The 14,208-nt window shown below is 35.4% G+C and overlaps 1 protein-coding gene across 12 annotated transcripts in view; it reads right to left on the minus strand.

Moving 5' to 3' along the window:
* Positions 1-14,208, minus strand: part of MYT1L (myelin transcription factor 1 like) — a 2,965,652-nt gene that overhangs the window by 487,738 nt on the left and 2,463,706 nt on the right. For all 12 annotated transcript variants that reach the window (XM_044070352.1, XM_044070344.1, XM_044070334.1 and 9 more), the window contains one exon: positions 384-518. In XM_044070352.1, the coding sequence (XP_043926287.1) occupies positions 384-518 (135 nt within the window). The remainder of the gene's footprint in view (positions 1-383; positions 519-14,208) is intronic.

Genomic DNA, 14,208 nt, shown 5'->3' on the forward strand with positions numbered 1-14,208 from the left:
ATAGATAGATATATAGACAGATGCAATTTTTCCACTCAGATCTGGAAAACAGTTAAAGGGAGGAGTAAAAGAAGGTTATCAAAATTATCAGATTACACAGATTGAAAATACATGTTTTCTGCATTCTCATTTTATTAAATCTGAACTGACTATATTCACAGTTTGCTTTGCAGAGGTGTAGGTCATCGGGTAGGTATAATCAATTTGAAACATTAACACGCAAACCACCTATAATGCTCAGAGTGAGCACGGAGAAACATTCACATTATTAAACAAAATATTTAAGAAAATCTGAAATTACTCCAGCGTATGTTTGCTGAGAAATTAACCATTAACAGTAAGTAAATGAGATATGGCATTAATGTCAAATTCGTTCTACTTACTTTCAGGAGGTACCCTGTCTTTATGAGGACAGCCTGACAAACTACGATGATGAGGATAAAGTCCTGTCACATGACCCGTTCCATCACATCCAGGAGTTGGACATTTGCTCTCCTTTTTTTCTGCTCGTGAGGAATCTATAAACACCAGTCAGGAAATTAGATCAGTATTCATTGTGTGGGATTTAACACTAAATACCACTTAAGGATTACCTGAATCAACTGTACAAATCCGTAATAAAGAACTGCAAGATATTTAGCATAAAGTAATGATTAGAACCTCTAAATGCACAGGATAACACAATTTTACACATCTTCTAATAGCACTGATATGTCCTACCATCTTACAAAAATTCAAATCAGCTTATATTCCTCATGAAATAATTTATGTTTATATTTACACAAATCAACAGGGTACCCCAAAATATTAATCTGTTCTTCTTAGGTTTATGCTTATTGTATGCTGATTACCTGATTACTACAAAACAAACTACTGATATCATCTATAAAGTGAGAGAGAAGCAATGTCAATAAATTGTATTTATTTGTATTTGTTTACTGAGAGTGTCTGACAGAGTTGTTAAAAGACCCATTTTTAGTTGAGGACTGTAGAGATAAGCTACAGTTACAAATAATAATAATAATAATAATAATAATACAAAAAATTACATATATAGATAGATACAAGAAAAATATGCTGAAATAAGTAGAGTAAACTACACAGAGATAATATATGGAGAGAATAATTAGGTAGCTAATGTAATAGTTACAGTGCGATCTGCAAACTAATACTGGACTATGTACAAGGAGGAAATCAGGGTTGCCAGTAATATACACAATTAACATTAGAAGAACCATGTATTACTAGGTTTACTGATATATCAGAGTGGCTTGTTTAAGTCAAGAAAAGGAATAAAAGAATAAGTAGGGAGAAAGAATGTCTAAAAGTGAGATGCTTACACAGGAAATCCATGAATTAGACAGAAAGAATTTCAAATGCTGTTTGAAGGTGTGAAAGGAATTAATTAGTCTTCTGGTAGATGGCCTTTATTGGGATATGTAGACGTTTGTGTTTTTAAATGAATATAATTGAGATAGTAGAAGAATTGTCATTTGATAGCTGCACAATGATATAGGATCTGGTAGACATATTCGTGGTGAATTTAGCTATTTGTGTAGCATTGGTTTACGGTTTTCATTGGATTGGAATATATGTTTGTGAAAACAGGGTCTGGTTGGAAAATACTTTAAAATAGTTAAGCAGAAGCTATTGTTTTTCTGGGGGTATTAGATAGGAATGGCCATGTACTACAGGTGCTTCAAGCATGGCTTTATATGTGATGTTCCAATATGTGTGATGTATATTGAGGTAGACCTAACCTTTATGTAATTGACTTAAGGGCTTAAGAGCTATAAATGGTGGGAGTGGTGTAAATGGTGAACCACCATGTTGGGAATGGTGTAAATGATGAATCACAATGGTGAACATGGTGTAAATGGTGAACCATACTGTTTGCATGGCATAAATGATGAACCACAATGTTGGGAATGGCATAAATGGTGAACCACAATGTTGGGCATGATGTAAATGGTGAACCACAATGTTGAGCATGGTGTAATTGGTGAACTAGAAGAGAAAGAATGTCTGCCATGTCCCTATTTACGGTAAGATCTAAGAATAAGGTTCTTTTTGGATTAGCTTAATTCATTATGGAAGGAAGATGTTGTGCTTTTAATTGGTCATTGTTTGATCAGTGTCGTCACTGGTAAACACATTTAAATAAATAAATAAATGAATAAACAAATAGACAAACAAATAAATAACTAGACTGAAGAGGGGGATACAACTCTGATTAGGATCTAGATATTCTGTACTCAAAATACAAAACTCTGCTGCCCCTCATGGAGAACCATAAGGCACTTATCTCGGGGGGAATAAATGGGTTATTTGACCATCTGTTGGTCAACTAGGAATCAGAGTAAAATAATAGAAAAACAAATATTAGTTTATGTTACAACACAGGTGGCACTGCAAAAAAAAAGAGAATAATAGAGAAATAGTAATTCTCATCTCCAAAACTCTCATCTAACTTGATAGATCTGCATCATAGTATACAGTAATGATATAACTATGTTCTAATGATGTCAGAGTCTGTTGTATCTCACCCTCACACACTTACTGCTTGTAATTATAGCTAAAAGCAAGTAACCTGAAATACATTGTCAGTATACTGGGCCTGGGATAGATAGCAGATGTTGAGGGAGAAACCTACAGGAACATATGATTTTTTTTCTCTATGCTGGTCAGGAGTACCTGGGATTCTGAAGTATGCAAATGATGGAAAAAAGCTAGAAAGCCAGTCAGTCAAACAACAAGTAACTTACTTTGGATTAGATGCTAAATTGAGGACTTGTACTTGAGTTTGTGGTAGCTCTCATAGATGTAAAGGATCTTACTGCACTTATCAAAAAGAGGAGTGGAAGTTCCTCGATGCCCTGGCCAAATTTCCTCTAGCATAAATACTGCCTTTGGCTAATAGCCTAGTGGGACTAACCTGGTCAACAAAGGATAAACAAATAAATAAAATAAAAAATAAACTTAATTAACTTATTTGTTAACTGAAAAAGTCAACTTATCCAAAAAACAGGCCTTTTCCTACCATGACTCACACTAAGAGGACATGAATAAATGTGTGGAAAGTTTATACAGGCTTCCTTATAATACCAGCTTCTAGCTCCCTGGACAAATCAAATATTCAGTCACAACTGGCTGACTTATCAGCCAACCTAAAAAACAAAATTTTCTAACACATTCCCATACAGGAGTCTTTTCCATCCACATTCCCTTACTTAGTATGTACAAACTTGATGGTCCTGCAGCTGTTAGGAAAAGAAAAATGCTGATGAAATTAGATGCTGCTGTAGATCCAAAGGTTCACTCGTCAAAAAAACTGAACAAATCTGAAAATCATACAAGAGTGAAACCACCACGAAAAAAATACTGCTGTATAAAAGTCCAACTAATTTATTAGAACAAATGTGAAATAAAAATAAAAAACAGATGAGCGCTTTCGCGTACCAACCAGTACGCTTCTTCAGATCTTAACATCTAGAATTTTTAAAACCACTTTTATACAAAAAGAATGATCAATTAATCAATCTATCAATTTAGCAATTATACAATTAAATAATCAGTGCAATGCAATGGAAGTATACTAGCCTAGTATCTCTGTAAGCTCTGCAAGCAGAAAACACAATGAGTATAAAACATACCTAAAAATCCTATCACTCCAGGTAACTGCACGTTCAACAGAATAGTGGGATTAAATAAAATAAAATAAATAATGAAATAACAATGTTTTAAAGCCACCAAATACTCATCACTTCTAACACATATTTCCCAAAAATATAAGATATAATACATATACATAGAAGGAAAAAATAAAAAGTGATAAATATATGCATCTGTATATGTATAACATGAAGAAAAATATATGAAAAGAATAAAAATACCTTATATACTATATTAATTCATATACAAAATTTTCATTATTAAATAATTTATCATGAAATAATATCTATTATACTATAAATACAAATATGACAATAAACATATGAAATATATAAAAATATATGTAAAAATGAATAAATAAATGAATAAATATGTAACAAAATGCCCATATTCAATGAAACCCTACGTTGTACTTGTTAGTAAAACAAATACTGATGCTATTATGGTTGCAAATAAATATATTTATGTAAACTATAAAAACTTTCATTTATTACTACGTGCTTCAAGTATGGGCTTTATATTTATAGACTGATTAAGGCCAGATGATAAATGTGCTCTCAGTTTAAAAATCCATTGTAGCTCTAAAGTCTCCAAATAACTCATGTTACTACCCCCTCTTCTTCTAGGGGTTACTAGTTGTAACACTCTAAATCTGAAATCATGTCCCTCATTTAACATAACATGTCTACATAAAGCATTCTGTTGGTTAGACTTTTTGATTTCATAAGAATGATGTACATCCTATCCTTAAGCCTTCTCTTTGTTAAACCAACATAGAACGCTTCACATTGTACGCATGTAGCTAAGTATATGAGATTGGTGCTATTTCAAGAAGCAAAAAATCTGGGTTCAAAAACATAATCAATATCCGGATGCATAAATACTTGTGTATCAGTAATCAGACCGCACATATTACACTTCTTACAAGGATATGTGCCCATTCTCATCTTATCTGAACATTGTTTTTCTGAATTCTGTTCATGTTCAATACAAAGCCGCTTCAAGTTTTTACTATTTCTATAAGTAAAACGAGGTGTTGTACCTACAATATCCGCAATAGATGAATCTATTGTTAGAATATGCCAATTTTTTCTTATAATCCTTATTTCTTTATTGTCGTTAGTGAATCTAGTAGTGAAAGTTAATCTCTTATCATACATCTCCTTAGTAGCTAATGTAAGACTCTTAGAGCCAATGTATCCTTTTTTATCTATGTTAGTGTTATTATTATTTCTATTTTTATGTTTATTTAATATCAAATTCCTAATATCTTTCACCATGTCTCTATCATAGCCTCTCTCAGCGAAGAGGCATTCCATTATATCAGCCTGTTTCTCTAATTCGTGGCTCACTTTACATAACCTGATGAGTCTCATAAACTGACTCCTGACTATGTTGGTGAATATATGGCAGGGATGCATGCTGCTAAACTGAAGCAAGGTGTTTTTCCAACATGGTTTCCTGTATAAAGAAGTTAGAACCTTACCATGTCTATCTATGCTTATGTTGATATCTAGAAAACTAATGACTTCACTAGAAGAATCCATCGTGAAGTCTTCTCCATACAGCAGTCTTCTCCATCTACATTCCCTTACTTAGTATGTACAAACTTGATGGTCCTGCAGCTGTTAGGAAAAGAAAAATGCCTAGGAACTAGGAAATGGAAGACTGGCCAGTAAGTTTTTCATGTAGGCCTGTTTGGAATAATGGAGGTGTCTCCATCATCTGCTGTACATGAAAAAACTAAATTAGATAGTGAAAAAGTTTAGTAAAATTTGACAAAAATGAAACTTTTATTGAAATATAATATTTTCAGCATTTATCAAGTAAACTGTGTGTGTATGTATGTTTGTGCTTGTAGGATTGTGATATGTTTTGGCAGGAAGGGAAATTCTTTCACACTTTTACAATGTGGAAATGTAAGCAGTGAGGGAACCTCGGAAGCCATGCTCCCTTTGCAGAAGCACTTTCACAGCTTTAGATGTTACTGATTTTGACATGCATATAGAACAAATGCTCACAGCATCAGTAATTAAACATATTTTAATTTTTTTTATTTTAATGTATCCTTTTTTACCAGGTTAGTCTCATTAGGCTAAAAGCCTCTTTTAAGGAGAGATCTGGGCTGGTATTTATACTATTACAGGAAATTTGACCAGAATATAGAGGAACTTCTCCTACTCATCAATGCTGCAAATGGGACCCATTTAGCTTGAGTACTTCCTATTTCCATTTCAAGTGAAGAGGCAGCCTGGAGGAACAGTGAGGCAGATGGAGAGGGAAGGAGACAATGGAGTGGTGATAGAAATGGAGGAGAAAGCCAATATTGAGACTAGACAATGTGTGCAGGATTCTGAGGAAATGTTTCAAAGAAATCTGTTTGATGGAGAAGAGTCAGCAAATGATGACTGTAAAATTACAACCCCCCAGTTGGAGGGTTGTGGGATGATTTACTTAAAGAAATGGTAATGCAGAGTGAGCCAGAAAATGAAGGAGACATATCCCGGGGAGGGATATTATGGTAAAAATACAAAAGGAGGATGCAGAGTATCCTGAAGAGTAGTAGTGAGATGGAAAAGAAAACATATGCAGACAAAATAAAAGAAGGCAAAAGAAGAGAAGCAGAAACGGAAGTAATTGGTAAGGATTCAAAGTACAGAAGACAAAGAAATGGATAGGTATGAAGTGTGGGACAATGAAATAGCTCCCTTGGGTGTAAAAGTACATGAGATAAGGGCATTTATTCTTATTAATAAAGAGACATTTATATTTTTGCTTATCCCATGGTGTTTTTTAATTATCACTTGTGATATAGGCAATTTTACATTTATATAAAAGTAATCAAACTGTATTAACAAGTTCACATTTACAAACACTGTACTTCACATATATTGCTATAGATCATATAAATCAAGTAAATGGCCGCGGTGGTGCAGCAGTTAGCATTGTCGCCTCACAGCAAGAGGCTCTCCGGTTTGATTCTTGGCTGGAGTGTCTTCTGTGTGGAGTTTGCATGTCTTCCCCATGGCCAAGTGAACTTTAAAGACATGTGGGTAGGTGTGTGCATGAGTGGGTGTGCCTTCTTTGAAGGTTGGGTGGCGGGCTGGCAACTCGACACCATAAAAATCCACTGCCAATCATAAGCGGACCAATGATCCGCCATGGCAACCCTTAACTGAGAAAAGCTGAAAGACAAGAGAGAGATCATATAACTGAAGTGACATTACATAGTTTATTCAATTCCTGCCCTTTTTTTTAACAAGAAACATCTTTATTAAACCATCACATATGACACAGGCAATCATACATTTATATAAATGAAAACAAACCACACCGACACAATCCTAGTTGCAAGCATTTTACATCAGAACCCATACTGTCACACTCCCAGTTGCAAACATTATGCATAACTTATAATCTACCCAATCATTTTCAGTCAGACATTACATAGCTCATTTAAGTTCTATCTTCTTTTAAACCTCAGTCCTCCTCTGTATCTATTGTTCCCACAATTCTCATTTTTCCTATGTAGTTTGCTCCTACCCTAATTAGACACACCAAAACCTTATCATGTCAAGGCAATTCCGATTCTGTATCATAGCTCAGAAAAATCATCTCCCTCGTCACACCAATCTGCCCACCCAGGCATATCTGACAGTGCATTTTTCAGGGACTCTTTAAAGTCTGCCAACTCATTGTACCCCCAGAAAAAATGTCCCCAATTACCTCTTCCTCCCCCATCACACCTCCAACATTTGCTGTCTACCTGAGGAAAAATTCTCTGGAGTCTACTTGGGGCATAAAAATATCTATGTAAACATTTCTAAGGAAAAATCCTAAATTTTCAAAATTTTTTTGCATATTTGGGAGATATACATATATCCTCCCATTGTTTCTTTTGAATTTCTTATCCAATCTCTCTTCCCAATCTTTTCTAACCTCCTCCGATTGATTCTTATAGTTAGCATGCAATATTTTATATGCTGTATTAATTGTTCCTTTTTTAATGGCAGCTTCTGTTTTAGATCTACTAAAACTCTACCAGTGCTGTTATTTCATTTAGGACGTCCCTATTTCTTTCACTTTGACTATACTCTCATATCAATCCTTGATAGGGAAAGCAATCTCTAACCTGCAGTCCAAATAAATTCTTGGTATCTTCCCATTCTACCATCTTTCCCTGTCTAGAACATTATATTTGAGACTATTTTTTTCAATGGAAAATTTTCTTGAAGAATATGAAAAAAGAAAGACTGTGACCCATGGAATCTTTATGTGTAATAGGGAAACAAAAAAGAAAATTCATGTACGATTTCAAACCGATGTGAAAACAGAGACTTTCAAAGGACATTTGAAAACTTCATGTAATGAAGTAATGGCCATTGCAAACGTTTATGATAAAAAGGGGTTTATAGACTGGCGGATGGGATTGTAAAATTGTGTTAAAAATAGAAAGAGAAAAAATTATACATATACCAAGCATGATAAATGTGGAAGGGAAAAGGCGTGTCTTAAATACTGGGGCAACCTTTTCTTTTTTTGTGAAAAAGAAAGACATTTGAAAGCAATGGTGATAAAAGATGTTATATTTGTGAGCAAATGGGACATGATGCAAAAACAACATGAAATGGAAATGTTATAAATGTAACAAAACTGGAAATTTTTGGGATGGATTGTAAAAAATGTAAGAAGAATAAGGATTTTGGAGTGGTGTAATACATGTGATGTAGATGTAATTATATTAGAAGACAGATTTTTTAACAAATGAAGAAAGATTACAAAATGAGATACTTTGTTGGGGAGATAATCTGGAATTTGGGAAATGACAGATGTTCTAGAAAAGCAATATGCTGTAGAAATACAGTAAAGATATTAGATGCAACTTTAGCAAAAATGTGAAGATTAACCATTATAGATTTAAAATAAAAAGAGCAAATATATAGAATTGTAACATTATTTGCTTATACTAACTGCAAAAAGAAAGGGAAAGCTTATTTCATCAGATTTTAGACTATGTAGGGATAAATATGAATATTAGCAGACTACTATAAATATGATTTAAGAGGTAAGTGTAAAAAGAAAGGAAATGATATAAGAAAAATGTTAGAAGTTATAAGATGTGGTAAGTTAAAACTTTGGGACAAAAATTCATGGACTTACAATAATTGAGAAAACATGGAATGAAGAAGGAAAGGGATCACTAATACACTTATGGGAAATCATATTACTATGAAAACATTTTACAGAAATCGGTCTAAATGATGAATAATACTTAAGGAAAATATAAAAAAAACATGTTTTTACAGTGGTAGCATGATATGAAAAAGTAGAGTAAAATATAAAAGAACATATAATGGTGCATTGGAACATTTAGAACACAATGACAGAAAGTGCTTTGAAAAAGAAAAAAAGAATTATATGAAAGAAATAAAAAATAAGACAACTGTTATTTAAGCAAAGATATTTTTACAAGGAAAAAGAGAAGTATCAATTTACTTAAGCAGATTAGCAAAGGACGATGGTAGTGTAATGAGAGAAATAAAAATGTAAAAGGAGAAATGGAAACAATTCAGGAAAAGATTATGAGTTGTGTAGTACAATATGTAAAAAAATGTTTAAAAAAAAAAGAAGTTAGTGAAAAAACATGGAAAGTAAAAAAAAGTTAAAAAAGAGAATAAGTAGTTGAAAAAAAAGAGATTTCTTTAAATGAGCTACATAAAATATTAACACAAGTAAATATAGATTTAGCTACAAGACCAGATGGAAAATATCTATAAATATATAGTATAAGGAGAGGGTTGTCAAGAATAATTAATGATAGAGACATTGTGGATGAGATTATGAACAAAAAAGAAAAAAAGAAAATCATGATTGAAGACATTGATCACCATCATCATTATCAGCCCCCCTTTTTTTCCCCATTTTCTTCATGAGGTCAGGAAATCATGTTAACTGTCACTATATCTCTCAATTCAATGGCACACTCCTGCCTTCTTCGACAGTCATACCTGACTGTCACAGATCTTCTTTCACAAAATCCATCCACATCTTTGCTGGACATCCTTATTTCCTCGTACTTTCTTCCTGTCAGTCCCAAATCTTCTTCACCAGACTGTCTTCTACTTTTTTGCAAATGTAATCAATCCACCGTAATCTGTTCTCTTTGATCTTTTCTGTAATTTGAGCTACTCTGGCATCTGATCTTATATCCTTTCTTCTTCTGTCCAACAGAGGGCACCCTACCATGCTTCTCAGGCACTTCATTTCCATCACCACTAGCTTTTTCATCTGCTCTTCCTTTACTGCCCAGGTTTCTGTACCATACAGGAGTACTAATTGCACCACTGTCTTGTATGCCTTACTTTTCAGTTTCTTTGGCATTCTTCTGTCAAAGACTATTATTTATTTATTATTTTATTTATTTTACATTTGTTAACTGGGTTAGTCTGGCTGAGCTTTTGGCTCATTTGCAGCAGAGACCCAGGGAGAAAAGCTCCTCAGGACTAGAAAACAATTTATTAAATTTTAGTAACATAGTAGTAACAATCAGCTATAGGATCTTACAAGCAGAGACCTGGAGAGAAAAAAAGCTCCTCAGGCAATTCAGTTATACAGAGTATTAACAATTGGCAGACAAGTATGTGAGTTGTTACAAACAAGGTTTTAAATAATTAGCAGAAGTAAATGTGACTAGTTACAATATTATTTAAGCTGCTTAGAGCAAAATGAGTTAATAGTTAGGCAGATGCTTATTTAAAGTGGGTAGGATCTAGTTGTATAGGAGTCTGGAAACAAGAAAGAAAAGTAAGAATGGCTAGTAAGAGATGTAGGGGAGGTAGTATATAGGAGACAGACTAGACAGGTAGTTGTTTTGAGACTATAAGATTTAAGAGTGGTTGGAGACAGAGGAAGGGAAGAGGTAGAAGAGGCAGGGCAATAGTGTTAGAGATACATTAAGAGTGAGGTGGTGAAATAGATGAAAGGATGGTGGTTTCAGGATGGTTGGCTACAGTGGCAAGACCACTTTGTTTTTAGGTATTTCCTTGTGGCTAATTTGAAACATTTGCTATGCTGGAGGGATTTTATTTCCAAGGGGAGTTGGTTCCAGGATGTAGCTGGGTTATAGTTATAGAGAAGGCAGCCTATTTTGGTTTTGGGTTTGTAGATGTCTAATAATTCTTGATTTGAGCTGCCTAGCATCCTAGCAGGGGAATATTTGGATATGATAGTGGAGAGGCTGGGGCAGAAGGAGGGTAGATAGAGGATAGAGTGGATGATTTGTAGTTGTATAGTTGGAGCAGCTGAGGGAATTCTAGCCAGTCTAATTGCTGTAGTGCTAAGCAGTGGTGTGACTTGTAGGTTTGGTTAGCTGCAAATCTGGAGATCTTATTATAGGTAGTTTCAAGCTTGGAAATACGTGTAGAATTTAGGTTTGTGAATATGTGGCAGCTGTACAGGAGTGTTGGGAGTAATAAAGCCTGGGAGAGAGTTATTTGGGCAGTGTTAGTTAAGTATTTCTTGCTACGGAAAAGGTGTCCAAGTTTCTGATGAGTTCTTTTTACCAAGTTAGTAATATGGAGATCAAACTTAAGCTGATCATCTATTGTAATACCTAGCAATTTAGTACTAGATTCAGCTAAGATGATAGTGTTGTTGCAGGATAAGATGGTAAATGTACTTTTGAGTGCAGTGATGTTTTTAGGGAGGAAGAGTAGGAGCTTAGTTTTTTTGGATTAAGTATTAATTTGTTATCACTAAGCCAAATCTCAATGGTGTGGAAGGATGCCTGGGTAATTGAGTGGAGGTCAGTTGGGTTGTCAGCAATGGTTGTAACAGTTGAGTCATCAGCATATTGCACAAGAGATGACTGGGGACAAGAGGAGTAGAGCAAGTTGGTGAAAATATTAAAGAGTAGTGGTCCAAGTATGGACCCTTGGGGACTCCCATTTGTACAGCAAGAGGGGAGGATAGTGCAGAGAGCCATTTAACTGATTGCTGGTGGGTAGAGAGATAACTGGAGAACCAGGAGATAGTAGGGGGAGAGAAATGTAAGCTAGTGCGTTTATCTAGAAGGAGTGGGTGAGAGACAGTGTCAAAGGCTTTAGAAAGGCAAGGAATAGGCATGAGACAAGTTTATTGTTATCACGAGCTAGAGAGACTGCACCTGACACTCCATGCCAATTGGCTGCAGCCCCTCTCTTTGACCTCTTCATTCAGACTTCCTTTCTCCTCAACCACCCTTCCCAGATACTTGAGGCTATTTACCTGTTCCACTATCTTCTCTTCTGCCTCAATTTTCAGCTTCCTCTGATTTCCCTAATTTGCTGCCATTACCACTGTCTTATATGTGCTTAGTTTCATCCCATGTGCCTTCAGTTTTGCATTCCATTCCCCTATCCTTTGCTGAAGTTCTTGCTCAGAGTCTGCCTGTAATGCCAAATCATCTGCATACAGCAACTTTGTTGATCTGTCCCCTCCAACCTGTTTGCTAATGTAGTCCATCACCAATATGAACAGCAGTATGCTGAGAGCTGAACCCTGGTGCACACCCACTCCCACTGGGAACCCCTCTGAGACCAAACACTGTCCGTACTCAAGTTATTGGTTTCTTGTACATGGCCTGCGCTAATTCTACCAATGTTTCTAGGATTTCAAACCACTGCAGTACTGCCAAGATCAGCTTTCTTGGGACCTTGTGATATGCTTTCTTCAAGTCTAGGAATGCCCAGTTGGACTTTCTCCTCATCTCTAGCTTCTTCTGAACTATCTGTCTCACTACAAACATCAGGTCACTTGTGCTGCATCCTGATCTGAATCCAAACTGTTCATCTCCCATCTTACTTCCTACTACTCTGCATATTTATCAATCACCCTCTCCAGAACTTTCATGCAGTGTGATAGGAGTTTGCTGCCTCTGTACTGCTCACAGTTGTGGATGTCCCCTTTGTTCTTGTACACTGGCACTAGTATGCTTATTCTCCAGTCATCTAGCATACACCTTTCTCTCCACACTGCTATGAGTACCCGCAAGAGTCATTTCTTCCCTATCTTACCCAGCATCTTTTTTATATCTGCTGTGACCTCATCTGAGCCTGCTGCTTTCCCTGACTTCATTTTCCTTTCCATATATGACCTTAATAAGACATTTGACACAATTGGACATGACATCTTATGGGTAATAATGAAAGAATATAATATAAGTGAGAAGGTTATGAAATTATGTATGTTAGCGTATAGTAATAATAAAGTAATAATAATTGTAAATGACTGGTTAAGCCAAGAGGTGCATATGAAGAGTGATGTAAGACAGGGAGGCCCAATGAGTTGTATACTTCTTGCATTAGTCATGAATGTGATAGTATGTGAAATAATTTACAAAATTAAGGGGGCAGGGTATATAACATCCAAAGGGTTAAGAATTCCAGTCTTGTTAACATATGCAGATGACATTATAATTGTAAAAAACAAACTTTGGATAAAAGAAGTACTAATTTGTACAAATTTGCATCTAGAGATGATAGGCATGGCTTTAAATAAAGATAAAAGTAAATTGTTTAGGTGATGTGGTAAAGATGGGGTGTACATATTTTACAATGAATTAAATTTCTTTGTCTGGTATAAAATTTGGGAATAAAGATCTAAGCAGAGTTTAATGTGAAAAACAAAAGAAGAAAGAAAACAAACCTGTCTTTTCTGGAGAACATATAGATTACCATTAAGAAAAAAGCTTATTGACAGATTCAGTACAGATGGGAAAAATAACATACTTAGTAAGCATATTCATATTTCCAACAGTATTTGAAAAGGAGGGATTGCAGATATTTTTTGGGTTCCTATCAGTTCGTCGAAACTTCAGCAGTTCGAATACCATATGTTCAAACTGTGAAGTTTGAAAACTGATTATCGCAAAGCCGCGGAACACCAAATTCTTTCCCAGGGAAAGAATTTGGGGGCTGTTTCTGTGGCTTCGCTATATTCAGCACTATGGTGGAAAGATACGGGTTGGGTTCAGGTAAGTGTGCGATTGTGTGGACGTTAGGGTTAGGGCGCGGGTTAGCTGAGTTAGGGTTAGGACGCGGGTGAGGTGGGTGTGCGACAGTGACAGACTTTAGGGTTAGGGCGGGATAGGTGAGTTAGGGTTAGGGCACGGGTGGTGGGTGTACGATAGTGACAGACTTTAGGGATAGGTGAGTTAGGGTTCGGGTGCGGGTCAGGTGAGTGTGCAATAGTGATGGACCTTAGGGTTAGGGTTTGGGTTAAGGTACGTGGATAGATAGTAGTGTATGTACAGTTTAGTGTAGGGTTAGATGTAGGATTTTAAGTGTATGTGTGTGGATTGCTGTTTTTTTGGTGTGCTTATGTTGTGTGTGTGTTTCTTGGAACAGTGATTTTTTTAAATCACTGTTTTAAGACTTTGATGTTTTTGCACTTCAAGGTTAGAAGTTCAAACATATGGTGTTCAAACTTCAGCCGTTTCGTTGAAGTGATATAGACCCATATTTTTTATAGGTTCATAGGTGTTGACTAGACTAATGA

Source organism: Protopterus annectens, chromosome 1.part0 (assembly GCF_019279795.1).
Source record: "Protopterus annectens isolate FY-2018-M chromosome 1.part0, PAN1.0, whole genome shotgun sequence".
NCBI lineage: Eukaryota > Metazoa > Chordata > Ceratodontiformes > Protopteridae > Protopterus > Protopterus annectens.